At 49.0% G+C, this 13,358-nt stretch overlaps 1 protein-coding gene across 2 annotated transcripts; it reads right to left on the reverse strand.

Moving 5' to 3' along the window:
* Positions 1-111: 111 nt before the first annotated feature.
* Positions 112-9,483, reverse strand: TRIM14 (tripartite motif containing 14). Of its 2 annotated transcripts, XM_084504169.1 has the most exons (6): positions 9,287-9,482; positions 6,401-6,496; positions 5,277-5,510; positions 4,481-4,643; positions 3,813-3,905; positions 112-995 (listed from the first exon to the last, which is right to left on the reverse strand). In XM_084504169.1, exons 1-6 carry the CDS (start codon positions 9,449-9,451, stop codon positions 460-462), a joined length of 1,287 nt encoding a protein of 428 aa, XP_084360295.1. In that variant the 5' UTR covers positions 9,452-9,482; the 3' UTR covers positions 112-459. The 2 variants fall into 2 exon arrangements, with proteins under 2 accessions (XP_084360295.1, XP_084360296.1); XM_084504170.1 differs by lacking the exon at positions 5,277-5,510 and having other exon boundaries at positions 9,287-9,483.
* Between the last annotated feature and the right edge of the window lie 3,875 nt (positions 9,484-13,358).

Genomic DNA, 13,358 nt, shown 5'->3' on the forward strand with positions numbered 1-13,358 from the left:
TGGAAGCCACTGGTGACCAGCTGCCAGTGGGATTGAACGCTGTTCCCTGTGACTCTTTGAGCCTGGGAAGAATAATAAATCATTATCCAAATCAAATCAAAAAGACAACAATTATCAGGCTCAAATACGAGTTGTAATAAACTTTTTTTCCAGGTTCTAACCACAGTTTTGCAAATTTTTTTCCATTTTTCCATTTTGCAAATTTGAATCAAGTACAAAAAATATAACGTATGGCACTTTAGGCAGTATATTGACATCATTTATAAATGGCAGATCAACCTCCCCCATTTAAAACACACAGACATTAAACACAATTGGTTTTCTTCAACTTCACTGTTGCCTTCTAAAAGCATCACAGCTGAATCTTCCATAGGACACAGCGTAATTCATGTAGATCGCTACTATAAAGTGGCTTTCATACCAAAACCATGAGTTACAGCCTTGTTTTTGCTTCGTTCTTTATGTCAGCTTGCATGTGCCAATGGACCCTTCCCAGAGCCTCAAGGCTGGGTACACCGGCTCTGTGAACTTGCAGCGGAAGGTGTGCAGGTGAGCCATGCCATCCGTAACGTTGTAGAAGGAAAGGATCCCTGCCTCGTAATCCAGAAAAACACCAACACGGTCAGGGTCATCTTCTACTGTGAGAGGGATCCTCTCCCCCTTGTGGAATGCCCAGTATTCGAAATCAAACCTTTTGATGCACCATGATGCTCGATTCCAGCCCAGGCGGCAGGTTTCAGAGTCTCCCTTCCTGCCGATGGAAGGGTAGGCTGCGCCGATCCACCACCCAGTTCCAGCCTGAAGGAGGTCGACTTCCCAGTAATGGCTCCCGGAGAGGAACGCATCCCTGCTTAGCACCTGCCACAATTTATCGAATCGCTGGGGGCCACAGGGGTAAAATATCCTCCTCCAGTTGCAGCTTACCACTAGACGGTCATCAGACAACTTCAGCCTCGGATGAAGGCTGTCGTATTCCCAGGTTGGCGATCTTGCATCTGCAATCAAAACCAAAAACGTACTTGCTGCGTTTATTGTGACCCATGAAAGAAGCCCAAAATTACACAAAGCCTGCAAAAGAGCCCACAGCCAGGCAGTGGCTTGGAAACTGCAGTTTTGGAAGGAAACAGTCATATTTTAATTGGAAAACACTGCACTATCAACATGCACTGATGGTTCGAAGTTGCACAGGCTTTAAAGCAGGTCAGTAAAAGACAAATACGTAAAACAGTGTATGTGTGTTTAACAAACAGTAAGAAGAATACAACGAGGTAGGGAATAAACACAGAGCTTCTGCTTTTAAGTGGAATAGTTAGAAACCGGTACTGTGATGACAGTAAGGTTTTTAGAGAGCACTGGAGCAGACTCTTTGGCTGTGGAACCTCATTTCAGTGAGATCACATTTGAAAAATGGGCTAAGAGTTGGTTTCACACAGAGGCACCACAGCTCAGCAGCATGTATGTAGCAAAGGAACAACCCACCAGCTCCCAGGGGACTTACAGCACTAAACTGTCACCTAGCCTGCAACTTACAGAAGAAAAACCACAGTCTGGAACTATACCCTAGAAATCACTGTCTTATTCAGCAGCAGCTCAGAATATTTTCACCATGAAGCAGCTGCTACAGGACTGGAAATCACAAAGCCAGAAAAAGACCTCTATACCCATCCGTAGTGTTTCAGAAAGACAAGTAAGCACTACACGAGTCGTGACTAAAAGATGCAGCTGCACGCCATGCCTCCCTTGCCTTGCCATGGCCCCTAACATCAGCTATGTTTAACATACAGGAACCAGTGGTGCACCAGTCGCTGCTGTTTTATACATAGCCTTGCTAGCAGACCATCGTGGTCTGGGCTGCACACACCTGGCTATCAGAAACGAAGCAGTTTCTGGGGCAAAGGCATACAAAAAGGGTTGCTGAAGTGTAAAATGCAGGCGAAGGTGCTAGAGAGCCCGCTGCTGGTAATTCTACGCCCTTTGAACTGCACCTGTTTGCTGCAATAAAAGGGAGAGGGAAACAGCACTGTACATGCACAAGTACTAACAGAAGCACTGCCATTTTCTAAACAAAAATAAAACTTCCGTAATTTTAATTCTGGTATTATGACTGTAGACACCAAGTTGAAACTTCCAAAAGCACACCAACCACCACAGGGATAGGTCTTGCACATGCAACATCTTACTGTAGTGATCTCCACTGCACTTTAGGGGTGCAGCACCAGTCAGAAAAGCTAGCACTGGCTTTCATGCAGTCTGCGTAGGTGTTTTAGGTGGGGGAACGCTGCAAACACTCATGCCCACCTGCATGTACAGTTGGTGACAAAAGACAGAAAAACAGGAATCACAAAGGTAAAAACAGCGTGCTGCAGGATCCTCTCTTGTCAACGTCTCTCTGGCTGTCTTTGGGTCTTGGCTTCAAGTCACCTTCCAAGAGGTAAATTGTGGGGATGCTGTTTGTACAGGACACATAAGACACTAGGTCCAAAAGAGACTGAAAGTGTCACTTGAAAGTAGGAATGATTTTAAAGGCCTGGCTTCAGTGTCTGCTTCTCTTTGAGAAAGCACTTGAAAAGCTGTGCAAATTGTTGGTGTCAAGTCTGTCAAATTTGCCTGAAAACCTAGGTTTTCACAAAACACGTTCCTAATAAATAAATTGCTACTAAAATGAAAATATGTCTGTTGCTTAAAAACAAACAAACAAACAAACAAAACCAAGAACTGAATGGCATCTGGATGCCAGTATATGAGAGCATGGATGTGAATTTGGCTAGAAAAATAATGCAAAACAGCTGGAGTTGTTTGGATTACTGGAGGATGTGCCATTTTTCCCAAGTAGTAGCATATCTAAGTGACTTTAACTCCAAATACTCATTTATCACTAAGGCTTGACAATTTTGCTGGACTATGAGCAGCTGCATCCAGCATCTTAGTGAGGTTTGTTATTTTTAGGTTTAACAGAGCTGAGATATAGTCTTTTTGGCCCTTAGAGAGATGTCTGCTCACACGTGAAACAAATGGAGTACTTTCTCTATGAATCCATCAGGGGACAGCCTGAAGGAGATGGATAAAGACTGGCATTCATGAAGACTGAGAGCCCACTTCACAGCCTGACAAAAGCTTCTGCAGAGCTCTCTTTCTGGCTAGAGCTCATACTACCTGTCCTAGCACCCTACAAAGATCAAGTTACGGTTACAAAGTGAATGACTCAGTCTGGATCCTGCAGCGCAGAGATGATGCAAGCGTGGAAGGACCCACTGCCATCACAGCCAGCAGATGCCATGTTAACAGGGAACCTGACAGCTTTTGGATTAAGAACAGCCACAGCACTCATCTGCTGCAGGCCACTGGATATGTTAATTAGCTTTCCATCAGGGAGGTGAAACAATTTGCTATACATCTTCCCTACCAACACCAGAGGGAATGATGACCTGTGGATTGTCCCTAGACACGCTACATAGAATCACAGAATTGTTAAGGTTGGAAAAGACCTCTAAGATCATCTGGTCCAACCCTACATGAATGTCTTTAAAAAAAATAAATTATCCATTAACTGACTCACACACTGCCAGTTTTGAATAAAAACAAAGGATCAAGACTTCACAGGCAGAAACTAAAATTCCTTTCCCAACTTGAGGTAGAGAAAAGGGTACTGGCTCTCAAGCAGGGATAAGAATTTGCTCCTCCCAAACAGCAGGAATCCTCTTAAGAGACCTGTTTGAGATAATGAACAGGTGGTAGCACACATTCATTGACTGCTTCAGTGATTAAGCCACGAGTGTTTGGAGTGCTTCTAGCTTTTGTGCAACCATACTTACGTTTTAAGAAAAGCAACCGATCAACAGGAGACATGGTTTTCAGCATTGTTCCAGGCTCCTTCTTTGTGGTGGTGTTAAGGCTGCTGAAAACATCTGGGCAGAAATCAAAAGGCACAGTTTAGGTAAGTCTATCAGTGGGAGAAGATAGCTCTACTCTCAAGATTTTAAAAATAAAATAAAACAATGGGGGATTTTGCAAGACAGTTTATTTGGGTTTTACCACTCTGCTGTGAATTCCACCCACATCCTGAGTAAGGTATACAGTCACCCTATATGCCAATTTCATGGGACAATCTGTACTACTTTTATTGGAAAAAGGACACTCACTCTGCAAACTTTCTACTTTAAGCTCTTTGGATAGCACAGAGATGCTAGATCCCAGTGATGCCACGGGACCTCACAACCCAGCACAACCCTAGGCAAGCCCCTGCCATTCCTCCAAAACCACCCCACACACCAGGTGAGAACCAGGTGAAAGAGAAACCTCACGTGTTCCTACATCTCCTACAGCTATAGCAACATAACACCAGTGCTGCCAGAGAACAGCACACATACCTGAAATGCTTGCTTTCTCCAGCTCAGTTTACTTAGTAAAAGAAAATTACAGACCTCACTATATTTAGAAGGAGGCCAGGAGGAAGCAAAATTCACAGCACTCTTGCAAATACCTTCTTTAAGCCGGACCTCTAGTGGTTTCTGTAGAATGGACTGAAGCACTGTCATGATATGCTTGTAGTAGTTGAGCACATGCTCAAATGAGAGAGGTATCGGGTGACACTGTTCAAGCTGGCTCTTTGACTCCTGCATTTCCTTCTCGATTTCTATGGATTTCTGAGGGCAGGAAGGCAAATCCTCCAGTTAGTATGGACAGTGGCATGAATGGACTCTTCCCACCAGCTCCCAAACACCAGAGGGCAAGGACAGCTCCATCACTAGGTGAACATCAGGACTGTAACAGGGAACCCTTGCTGTGCTCAGACTGTTTAACAGCCTGTGAGGAAAGAGAGGCTGACATTTATTGGTAGGCAGGAAGAAAAGCACTCCAGTAAAATGAGCTCAGGAAGATTGGCATCTTTTGCAATTAAAGGAATGAGCCAATTTAGCCTTCCTCCTTAGGTTCCTGGAGAGGGCTGCCTTTCCTCAGAAGTTTGTGTTAACCTGCATAAGGAAAGACCCAATACAGCATTAACCTTAGGGATGAGGAGACAGGCCTAGCTCGTTTCACGTATGCTTAAAATTAATGTGGTTCTCATACAGACCTGACGTCAATTCCATGATATGAACACCTAACAGCTCAAAAATCAGGAAACAAACCAGTCCACCAAAATAATAACAAAAAGAAAAAAAAAATCAGTGAGAAAGATGCTGCTTACATACAGAAGGATCAACAGAGGCTAACCACTAGAGCAGTGACTAACCAGGGCCTATGAGGATAAGAGGCAAAACGAGACCACACAATACCACCTCCAGAAACTGAATGATATCATTGTTCTGCTGCGTTTCTCTGATTCGACATGAAAAGGTGTCCAGGACTGCAAGCTTTTCTTGACAGGACTCCACCTGCTGACCATGTGCTTCCAGGGCTTGCTGAGTCTTTTCGTCAATTAAATTTCTCGCCAGGCTCTCCTCCTCGCGAAGCAGTAACTGGAGCTCAGTCATTCTGTCTGACAGCTGCTTTTTGGTCATAGCAGCGTGTGCCTAAAGGTGAAGCAGAAGAGTGACCGCCCCAGATTCAACAGAGCATAAACATTTCAGCTGTCAATGACACGTTTCTGTTGAATTTTACCAATTTGCTGCATCTCTTTAGAAATGAGTGTTCACCCAGTTAAGGGCAAGCACAGTCAGGATCTTCCTGCTTATCTCCTGGATGGAAAAGCTTGAGGGCAGATTCTGTGATGCTTATATATGTGGAAAACACAGTTTTCAGCTGTAATGTAACCAGGCCAGGTACCAGGCCGGGTATCAACTGCTACAAGCAGCAGACCTGGTCCTTTGGTAGCAACGCTTTGTCCCCTTTTTAAAGCAAGTTAGGGTCAGGGAGCTGCTGGGAAAAGAAAGCATCAAAAGGAAGTGACAGCAAACCACAGTGTCCAAAGCTCTTCAGAGATTCCTCCAACTTTTACTGATATTTTTGTAATAGAGAAGTTCAGAGATGCTCCTTGGAGCAAAATGCTCTATAAATGAGGTGGAGCTTAGCACACATCCCCATTCTTGGGGGAAGTTAACAGAGCTTTTCTTGTTTACTACACTCTGAATTCAGTCAGACTGAATAATGCAATTCTGTGCAATGCAACATCCATCAGTAAAGTCAGAATAAAATAAGTTGTTGGGAATATTTACTATTCCTCTGCAGAGACATTTCAGCTTGGTTCTCCCAAAGGTGTTTGGCTGAGCAGGGGATGAGGGCCAGGCCTTTAGAAACTCTTTCCCTTCCTCTCTCCCTTTGACAGTAGTATGTTGTAATGTACACATGAAAAGCATTCCTTTCCTGGGAAGCAACAGCTGTCTGGGTCTGGAGAGCTACAGACAGAACAAAATGTCTCTCCTTGGAAAACAACCATCCAGGGGAGAAAGAAGCTATGCTTTACCTTCAGATCATTAGCAGCTTGCTCTATACACCTTCTGTTACCAGCCTCTTGTTCTTTTCTCTCTTCTAGATCCTTCAAACACAGCATCAGGAGTTCCTATACAGTAATAAATAAATGAATAAATAAATAAAATTACTGTTTCACAACATCTGTAAAAAACAACTTTCTTTCCTTATCAGTGAGTATGTTACAGAAACAGTTTATAAGGCTGTCCAGCAAGGCCAGTGGAGGGAGATTAAACAAATATTTCATCATTTCATCTGCTGCCCAGTGGTTAAAAGGGTAAGATACATACTGATGTACAAATTATGCCACCTTCATAAGCAGCAGGGAAACCAACGGTGAAAAAAACATTTTCATCTTGAAATCTATGGCATTGTGTACTAGGTCTATGTGGGAAAGTTTTAGTAACAGGGGATCTGCAGGGGTGGCCTCTGTGTGCAGAGCCCAGCAGCTGCCCCATGTCACAACCACAGCCAGCTCCAGACGGCTCCAAAAGGGAGCTGCTGCTGGACAGAGCTGAGCCAGGGAGCAACACTGGGTGGGCCTCTGGGAGAGCAGAGTTAAGAAAGGGGAAAAAAATAACAAAAATGGCTGCTTCACAGGGAGAGAGTGGTGAGAAGCAGCCCTGCAGCCACCAGGTGAGTGCCGCAGGAGGGCAGGAGGTGCTGCAGGCAGGCAGCAGCAGTTCCCCTGCAGGCTGTGCAGGGAGAGGCCCCTGGTGGAGCAGGCTGTCCCCCTGCAGCCCATGGGTCCCACATGGAGCAGATCTCCACGCTGCAGCCCCCCCATGGGTGGAGGAGCCCCCGGTGGAGCAGGTGGATGTGGCCTGGAGGAGGCTGCGGCCCATGGAGAGCCCCCGCAGGAGCAGGCCCCAGGCCGGAGCTGCAGCCTGTGGAGAGGAGCCCACGTGGAGCAGGGGGTCTGGGGGGAGCTGCCCCCACCCGTGGGGGACCCGTGCTGGAGCAGTTTGCTCCTGGGGGATGGATGGATGGATGGACCCCATGGTAAGGAGCCGTGTGGGAGCAGTGCTTGAAGCTTTGGAGACGAAGCGTCAGGGACTGACCGCAGCCCCATTCCCCATTCCCCTGCACTGCTCAGGTGGGAGGAAGGAGGTAAAGGAGCGCAAAGCGAAGAAGTGATGTTGAGCACGGGAAAAAGGCAGAGGAGACTAGGGAAAGCGTTAAAGGTGTTTCTGGTTTTGTTTTTGCTTTTTACTATCCTACTTTATTTTTAATTTGCAATAAATCAAGTTAACCTTCTCCAAATAAACAGCAATTGCTGAATGAATTGCTGTTCTTGTCCTTGCTTCACCCCAGGAGCTTATCAATCTTATTTTCTCCCCTGGTCCTACTTAGGAGGGGGGCTGAGAGAGCTGCTAGGTGGGTGACCAGAGAAGGTCAACCTGCTGTATTTTCAGATCAAGACTGCATGTTCATCCATTTAGCACTGAGGGGCAGCTCACCAAGCACTTCCACACAGACCATCAGCAGGGGGCTCTATCTAGGGTCAAAACTCACTGCTTCCTGGCGTGCGAAAGAGCAATCAGAAACACCCACTACACTACAGCAATGCTGCAGCCAGCGGCTGCAACAACAAATATTTACAGCTTGGCACCAGTGATACCCGATGGCAAGGCAGCCCCATGCACTGGTGATGTTCACATAGCCTCTCAGCTGTAGCAGGCAGGCCAGCTCCACAGCTGCAGCTCTGTTGATGTGCCCGTCCTGCAGATGGGACCCAAGCACAAAGGCGAACTCACCGCAACATCCCCAGCTCTAACTGCGTTTAAACTCTGCCAGGGGGATAAACAGAGCCCTCGGGGTTCTGTGTGGGCTACGTAGGTTTGCGTTGCTGACATGCGGCTCCTCTGGAGACACATGCAATATTTCACTCAGTTACGAGAGAGAGAGACGAAATGGGCTGCAGGAAAAAGCTGGGGAGTCCATGTCTGGAAGCCCCTTGCCACAGACATGTATGTGTGAGCAGACAGATGTTTCTCTTGCATGGAGCAGGGAACTCCAAGAAACTTGGGGCATGACACCTCTTCCAGCCACAATTTTCCAGTCTTGACCCTGACGCGCCACTTAAAAGATTCACAAGCTCTGCTAGGTGATAACCTTCCCCCATCTATTCTAAAATTTGCACCCTGCTGCCTTCCTCAAAGACCAGCCAAGAGAACAGAGCAAAACACCCCCTTTCCCCTTCCTTCCCCACCAGCATCGCCCATCACCCAGCACTCCCACCCCACAGGCAATACGGTGCCAGCCCCAGGCCGAGCAGCGCTCCGGGCTGCAGGGAGGAAACCGAAAGCTGCTCCTAAGGGCAATCCTTGCAGCAGGCGCCATGCACAGCCTGCAGCACCTGCCCTGCACACCCTGCTCCAGCTCCCTTAGGGGCTGCCTGGATGCAGGAGCCTGGTCACTCAGCTGCAGACATGGCCGAAGATGGGATTTTCACGAGTCTCCCAGCTCCAGGCAGGCACACAAGTGCTCATTCCCTTTTCTTCCTTTTTCTTTTTAATTCCCTTTTATTTTTTCTTCCTTTTTCTTTTTCTTTTTTTCTTTTTCTTTTTTCTTTTTTTTTCTTTTTTTTTCCTTTTTCTTTGTTTCTTTTTTTTTTTTCCCCTTTTCTTTTCCTTTTTCCTTTTTCTTTTTTCTCCTTTTTCTTTGTTTTTTTTTTTCTTTTTTTTTCTTTTTTTTTCTTTTTTTTTCCCTTTTTTTTTTTTTCTTCCCCCTTCCCCCTTCCCCCTTCCCCCTTCCCCCTTCCCCCTTCCCCCTTCCCTTCCCTTCCCTTCCCTTCCCTTCCCGTCCCTTTTCCCTTCCCTTCCCGTCCCTTTTCCCTTCCCTTTTCCCGTCCCTTTTCCCGTCCCTTTCCCCGTCCCACCTGCCGGTGCCGGGCCGCATGGTGCAGCAGGCATGCCCGGTGCCCGCGGTGCGGCCCCAGCGCGGGGCAGAGGGCGCAGACACAGCGGCCGCAGTCCTCGCAGAGCAGCTCCAGCGGCCGCCCCGCGTGGGCCCCGCAGCCCCGCCGCGGCTCCCCCAGCGCCATGGCGGCACGGGGACGGGGACGGGGACGGGGACGGGCCGGGATGGGGCCGGGCCGCGGGGCGGGCCCGGGGTTGCTCAGCCTTCTCCGGGCTGAGTGAGGTGCCGGGTGCCCCCCGGTTTTGTTTGTTTTATGCGTTTTCCGCCCGTTGTTTCTGCCAGTGAAAGCCAACCGAGCGGCTCAAACAATGGCCCGGAGGGAAAGCGATGTGGAAAACAGGATGGGGCTGACGATGAGGGTTTATTTCCCTGTGCGGCTTCACTGCACGCGTGGATGCAGGAGGCTGTGGGGAGCTGAGGGCTGAGGGTGCTCCCTCTGATAGCAAGGGGAATGCCACAAAGCTGCACGGATGCTCAGGGATTCACAAAAACTCTCACTGAGGGAGCCTTGCTCAGAGCCTTACAGGAGTCGCAGGACAGTGAGGGCTCACAGCAGCATCTGGGACCGTCTGGTCTCACCATCCCACAGAGAAAAGGGCCAGAGCCTGGTGCTCCGCAGGCAGTAAGGGTGAGGGTTTCACAGCCTCCTTGGGACCGTGCTGCAGTGTTGGACCATCTCCGTGGGGAAAACTTCCTAGTGTCGAGCCAAAATGTTCCTCATTGCACCCTGTGCCATGCCATTTCACCGTGCACTTCCAAGGACAGCTGTGGCCCCATCACCTATCCGCTCCCCAAAAGGGAGTAACAGACAGCCTTGAGATCTCTTCAGAAGGCTGCACAAGCCCAGTTCCTCCCACGTCTCCTTTGCCATGCTGTGCTTCACCCCCACCGCTCTCTGAGTGGCCTCTACAGGAGGGCTCCCCCAGCAGGGCCAACACGCAGCTTGTGGCTGGTCCCCATCACCAGAGGGACACGCTGTGGGAAGGTGTTCAGCACACAGACCTGGGCCCTTTGCTGCCACAGCCACTCCCCAGCCTGCTGGTGCCCAGCCTGAACTGCTGTAGAGGGGTCCTTCATGCATGGGATGACCCCAGATGTGGCTTTTGCTTTAATCTTGGTGGGATTCACGCTGGTGCCTTTCCCCAGCCAGTCACAGGCCCTCTGCAGAGCAGCCCTGCCTGCTGTCACCTCCCATCCACAGTCACCGTGGGCTTGTTCTACCCCATTGCCCTGTCTGCAGATAAGGACATTAAACATTCCCAGGAGTGGTGCTAGCACCCAGCTGCGGCCTGGACTTTGTGCATCTGATGGCACTGCTCAGTGCCGAGCAGTGCAGGGGGCTCTCTGTCCACCTGCTGGCCTACCAAACATCCAAACATCTGCTCCAAACATGCATCCAAACAGCTGCTCGTCAGCTTGGCTGGGAGGCCATTACCTGTCTGTCTCCGTGTACGATTCACAGGTTCTGGTGAGGGTCTGGGCTCTTTTTGCACCTTGGCAGAGACACTGGGGAGTGAGAAGTGGCAGCTACACAGCATCTGTAGATGTCAAGCAACTGGAAGCCCCCGCTGCATGGAGTGAATGTGCCCAGGGAGGGGCAGAGGCTGAGGACACCAGCCACCGTCGGGAAGGGACCCCACATCACAGCCAGAGCCTCCTGTGTGCAGAGGACGGGCCTTGCTGTGGCTGGGCAGAGCAGCTCGGGCAGCTGCTGTGTCCCCTGCTTGGGGATGTGAGACCCACAGCCGTGCCCAGCCTGCCTCACAGCACAGATTTGGCTTGTCTGGGTTTTGTTTTTAAAGAGAACTTGGGCAAAAGGCTGAGTAAAATCCTCCTTCTGCCCCCATTTCCCATACTTCTTTGTAGTTTCCAGCAAAAAAAAAAAACAAACAAGCAAACAACAACCTGTTGTTGTTCCCTTGCTACGAACCTTGTTATCTGCGATTGTTAACAACTACCATAGGACACAGAAAGCCCATCCCAGGGACCACACCATCTTGTTCCAGGGCAGAAGAGAAGCTGGAAAGAAGAAGCCCTGTCCCCTCCTGCAGGAGGAGTTGTAGCATTTCTGTTTGGTGTTGTTACCTGTGCACTAATTTTCCTGCTCTCCCCTTCTTGTACTGGCCTTGCTTTGTTCTACGTTTCCTTTTTACTTATTGTATTTCAGCCACAGATGCTTTGTTTCCTACAGACAGGCCTATAACTAGCAATAAGGGGAAAGAAAAACACCCCTCCCTATCTCCTCCCCCCCGCCTGTGTTTATGACAGCATTTTATTTTCACTTTCTGTTTCTTTGCCTTGCTTGTCCGCCATGCCGCTAACTGCTGTGTGAACAACACTGCCCTAGGACAACCCAGCAAAGGTAGCACTGAAACCCATGTGCATTCATTCACCAGGAACCAAGATTTTCTAAAGAACGGGCAATCTCCGTGTCCTCTGCTCTTTGCTTATCCGTGACACTCTGCTGTTTGCCTGTTCTTCGCATGCTTGCTGAACGCTGCCACTTGCACAGCAGGTGCTCCTTGCCCGAGTAACAGGCAACGAGTAACTTCCTTAATACTGTGTAGGAAAAGCACATGAGACATCCCCGGCTCAGCTGAAACATTTTTACCTCACGTCTCACCCTAACACAGCTGCAGGCCCCGCGGGACCCCCACTGTGTTGGGCCCAGTGCTGAGGCCCAAACCTCCGGCCTGCTGCGGCTCTGCTGCCTGTCGCTGCTGTACTGAACGGGCTGTTTTGTGGTAAAATCAAGTACTCGTCAGTAGATGGCATCATCAGTTTCAGAACCACCACAGCCTAACCCACCCGCCTCCAGCACCCTCTGGGTGTTGTGCTCCTGCAGACACTAGCATGGTGACGGTAGTGGGATCCTCCTCCAGGCTGTCTGGCCTCCATATTAAGTGTAGGGCACTTACGGATCACTTCCCCAGCTCTTCCCAGGACCTTTCATGCATTTTTCCTGCTAGAAAACACTTTTCACCTTTGCACACACCTGCCCACTGCACTGAGTGCCTCAGGCACCTCGCTCCTCAGTGTGCATTCCTCTGGATACCAAACTTGCTCTGTGGCCCTTGCACAGTGGCTGAGTGGCAGCATTTCCTCTGATATTTAACCCACGGCCTTCCAGCTAACGACTGAGGATGGCAGAAGACTCACAAGAAGTGGTCAGGATCAGCAAAGACAGCTGCTTTATAGGCTGAGTGTGAGATGTTGTGGCACAAAGGGGGTGGGAAGACGGAGGTCAGGAAGGGAAGATCTGGGGGCAACTCTGCTCTCTGGGCTGGCACTGGTTGTGGTCAAACTGCTGCTGCCCCTGCAACCTGCTTTACATGGGCAGAACAGCCAGTGTCTGGGGGCAGCAGACGTGGATCTGCTGGTATCTGAGCTCAGGCTCAAGAAATTGTTTTTTCAGGAGTTTCAGCCAGTCCATACATTCCAAGTTACTACGAAGGGAATACCTTCACGTACTTGCTGATACCCCTGTCCTCTAGCCATACTTGCATGGCATGGTAAGTCCTCCTTGTTCTGTGGAGATGCACAAAAAGCATGACTGGGCTCTTTATTCAAGCAGTTTCCTGATGTAATTCAGTAGGAACTTTGCACAAGAAGAGAGCATGAACTCTGTGGGACCAGAAGGGCAGTCTTTCCTCCAATTCTTTCTCCGCTTTCCTCCTACGCACCAGCAATTTACTCTTTGCCCTGTGATGGTACCGCTGCATCTCTTGATGCTGGCAGAAACCAGAAAGCTGCTTTTAACTGCAGAAGGGAGGGTTAAACTTGTTTGCTTGTGAGTTTATAGCATTCTTGAATGCTGCCCCCCAGCTGAAAGTTAAGGTAAAGTGGTGGAAAGCCAGCACGTGTGCTGGTGCTAGAAGCAAGAAACCTCTGCCAAAATCAGTACTTGAGATCAAAAGTGTTACCAGGCAATCAGTGCTGTGGTTTGATGAGAAAGTTCTTGGTAAAAGCTTGCAAGGTCCCCAGTGTTCAGCTTTGATATTGCCTGAGACAGGCTGCTAAATGGTCCTGCT

Source organism: Aythya ferina (genome assembly GCF_964211825.1).
Source record: "Aythya ferina genome assembly, chromosome: Z".
Lineage (NCBI taxonomy): Eukaryota > Metazoa > Chordata > Aves > Anseriformes > Anatidae > Aythya > Aythya ferina.

Coding starts and splice junctions, on each gene's coding strand:
- TRIM14 (XM_084504169.1), bottom strand. CDS start 9,451: ATGGCGCTGGGGGAGCCGCGGCGGGGCTGCGGGGCCCACGCGGGGCGG. Junction 6,497..9,286: donor ATGCGGCCCGGCACCGGCAG/GTGGGACGGGGA, acceptor ATTACTGTATAG/GAACTCCTGATGCTGTGTTT. Junction 3,906..4,480: donor AGAGGTCCGGCTTAAAGAAG/GTATTTGCAAGA, acceptor ATTTCTGCCCAG/ATGTTTTCAGCAGCCTTAAC.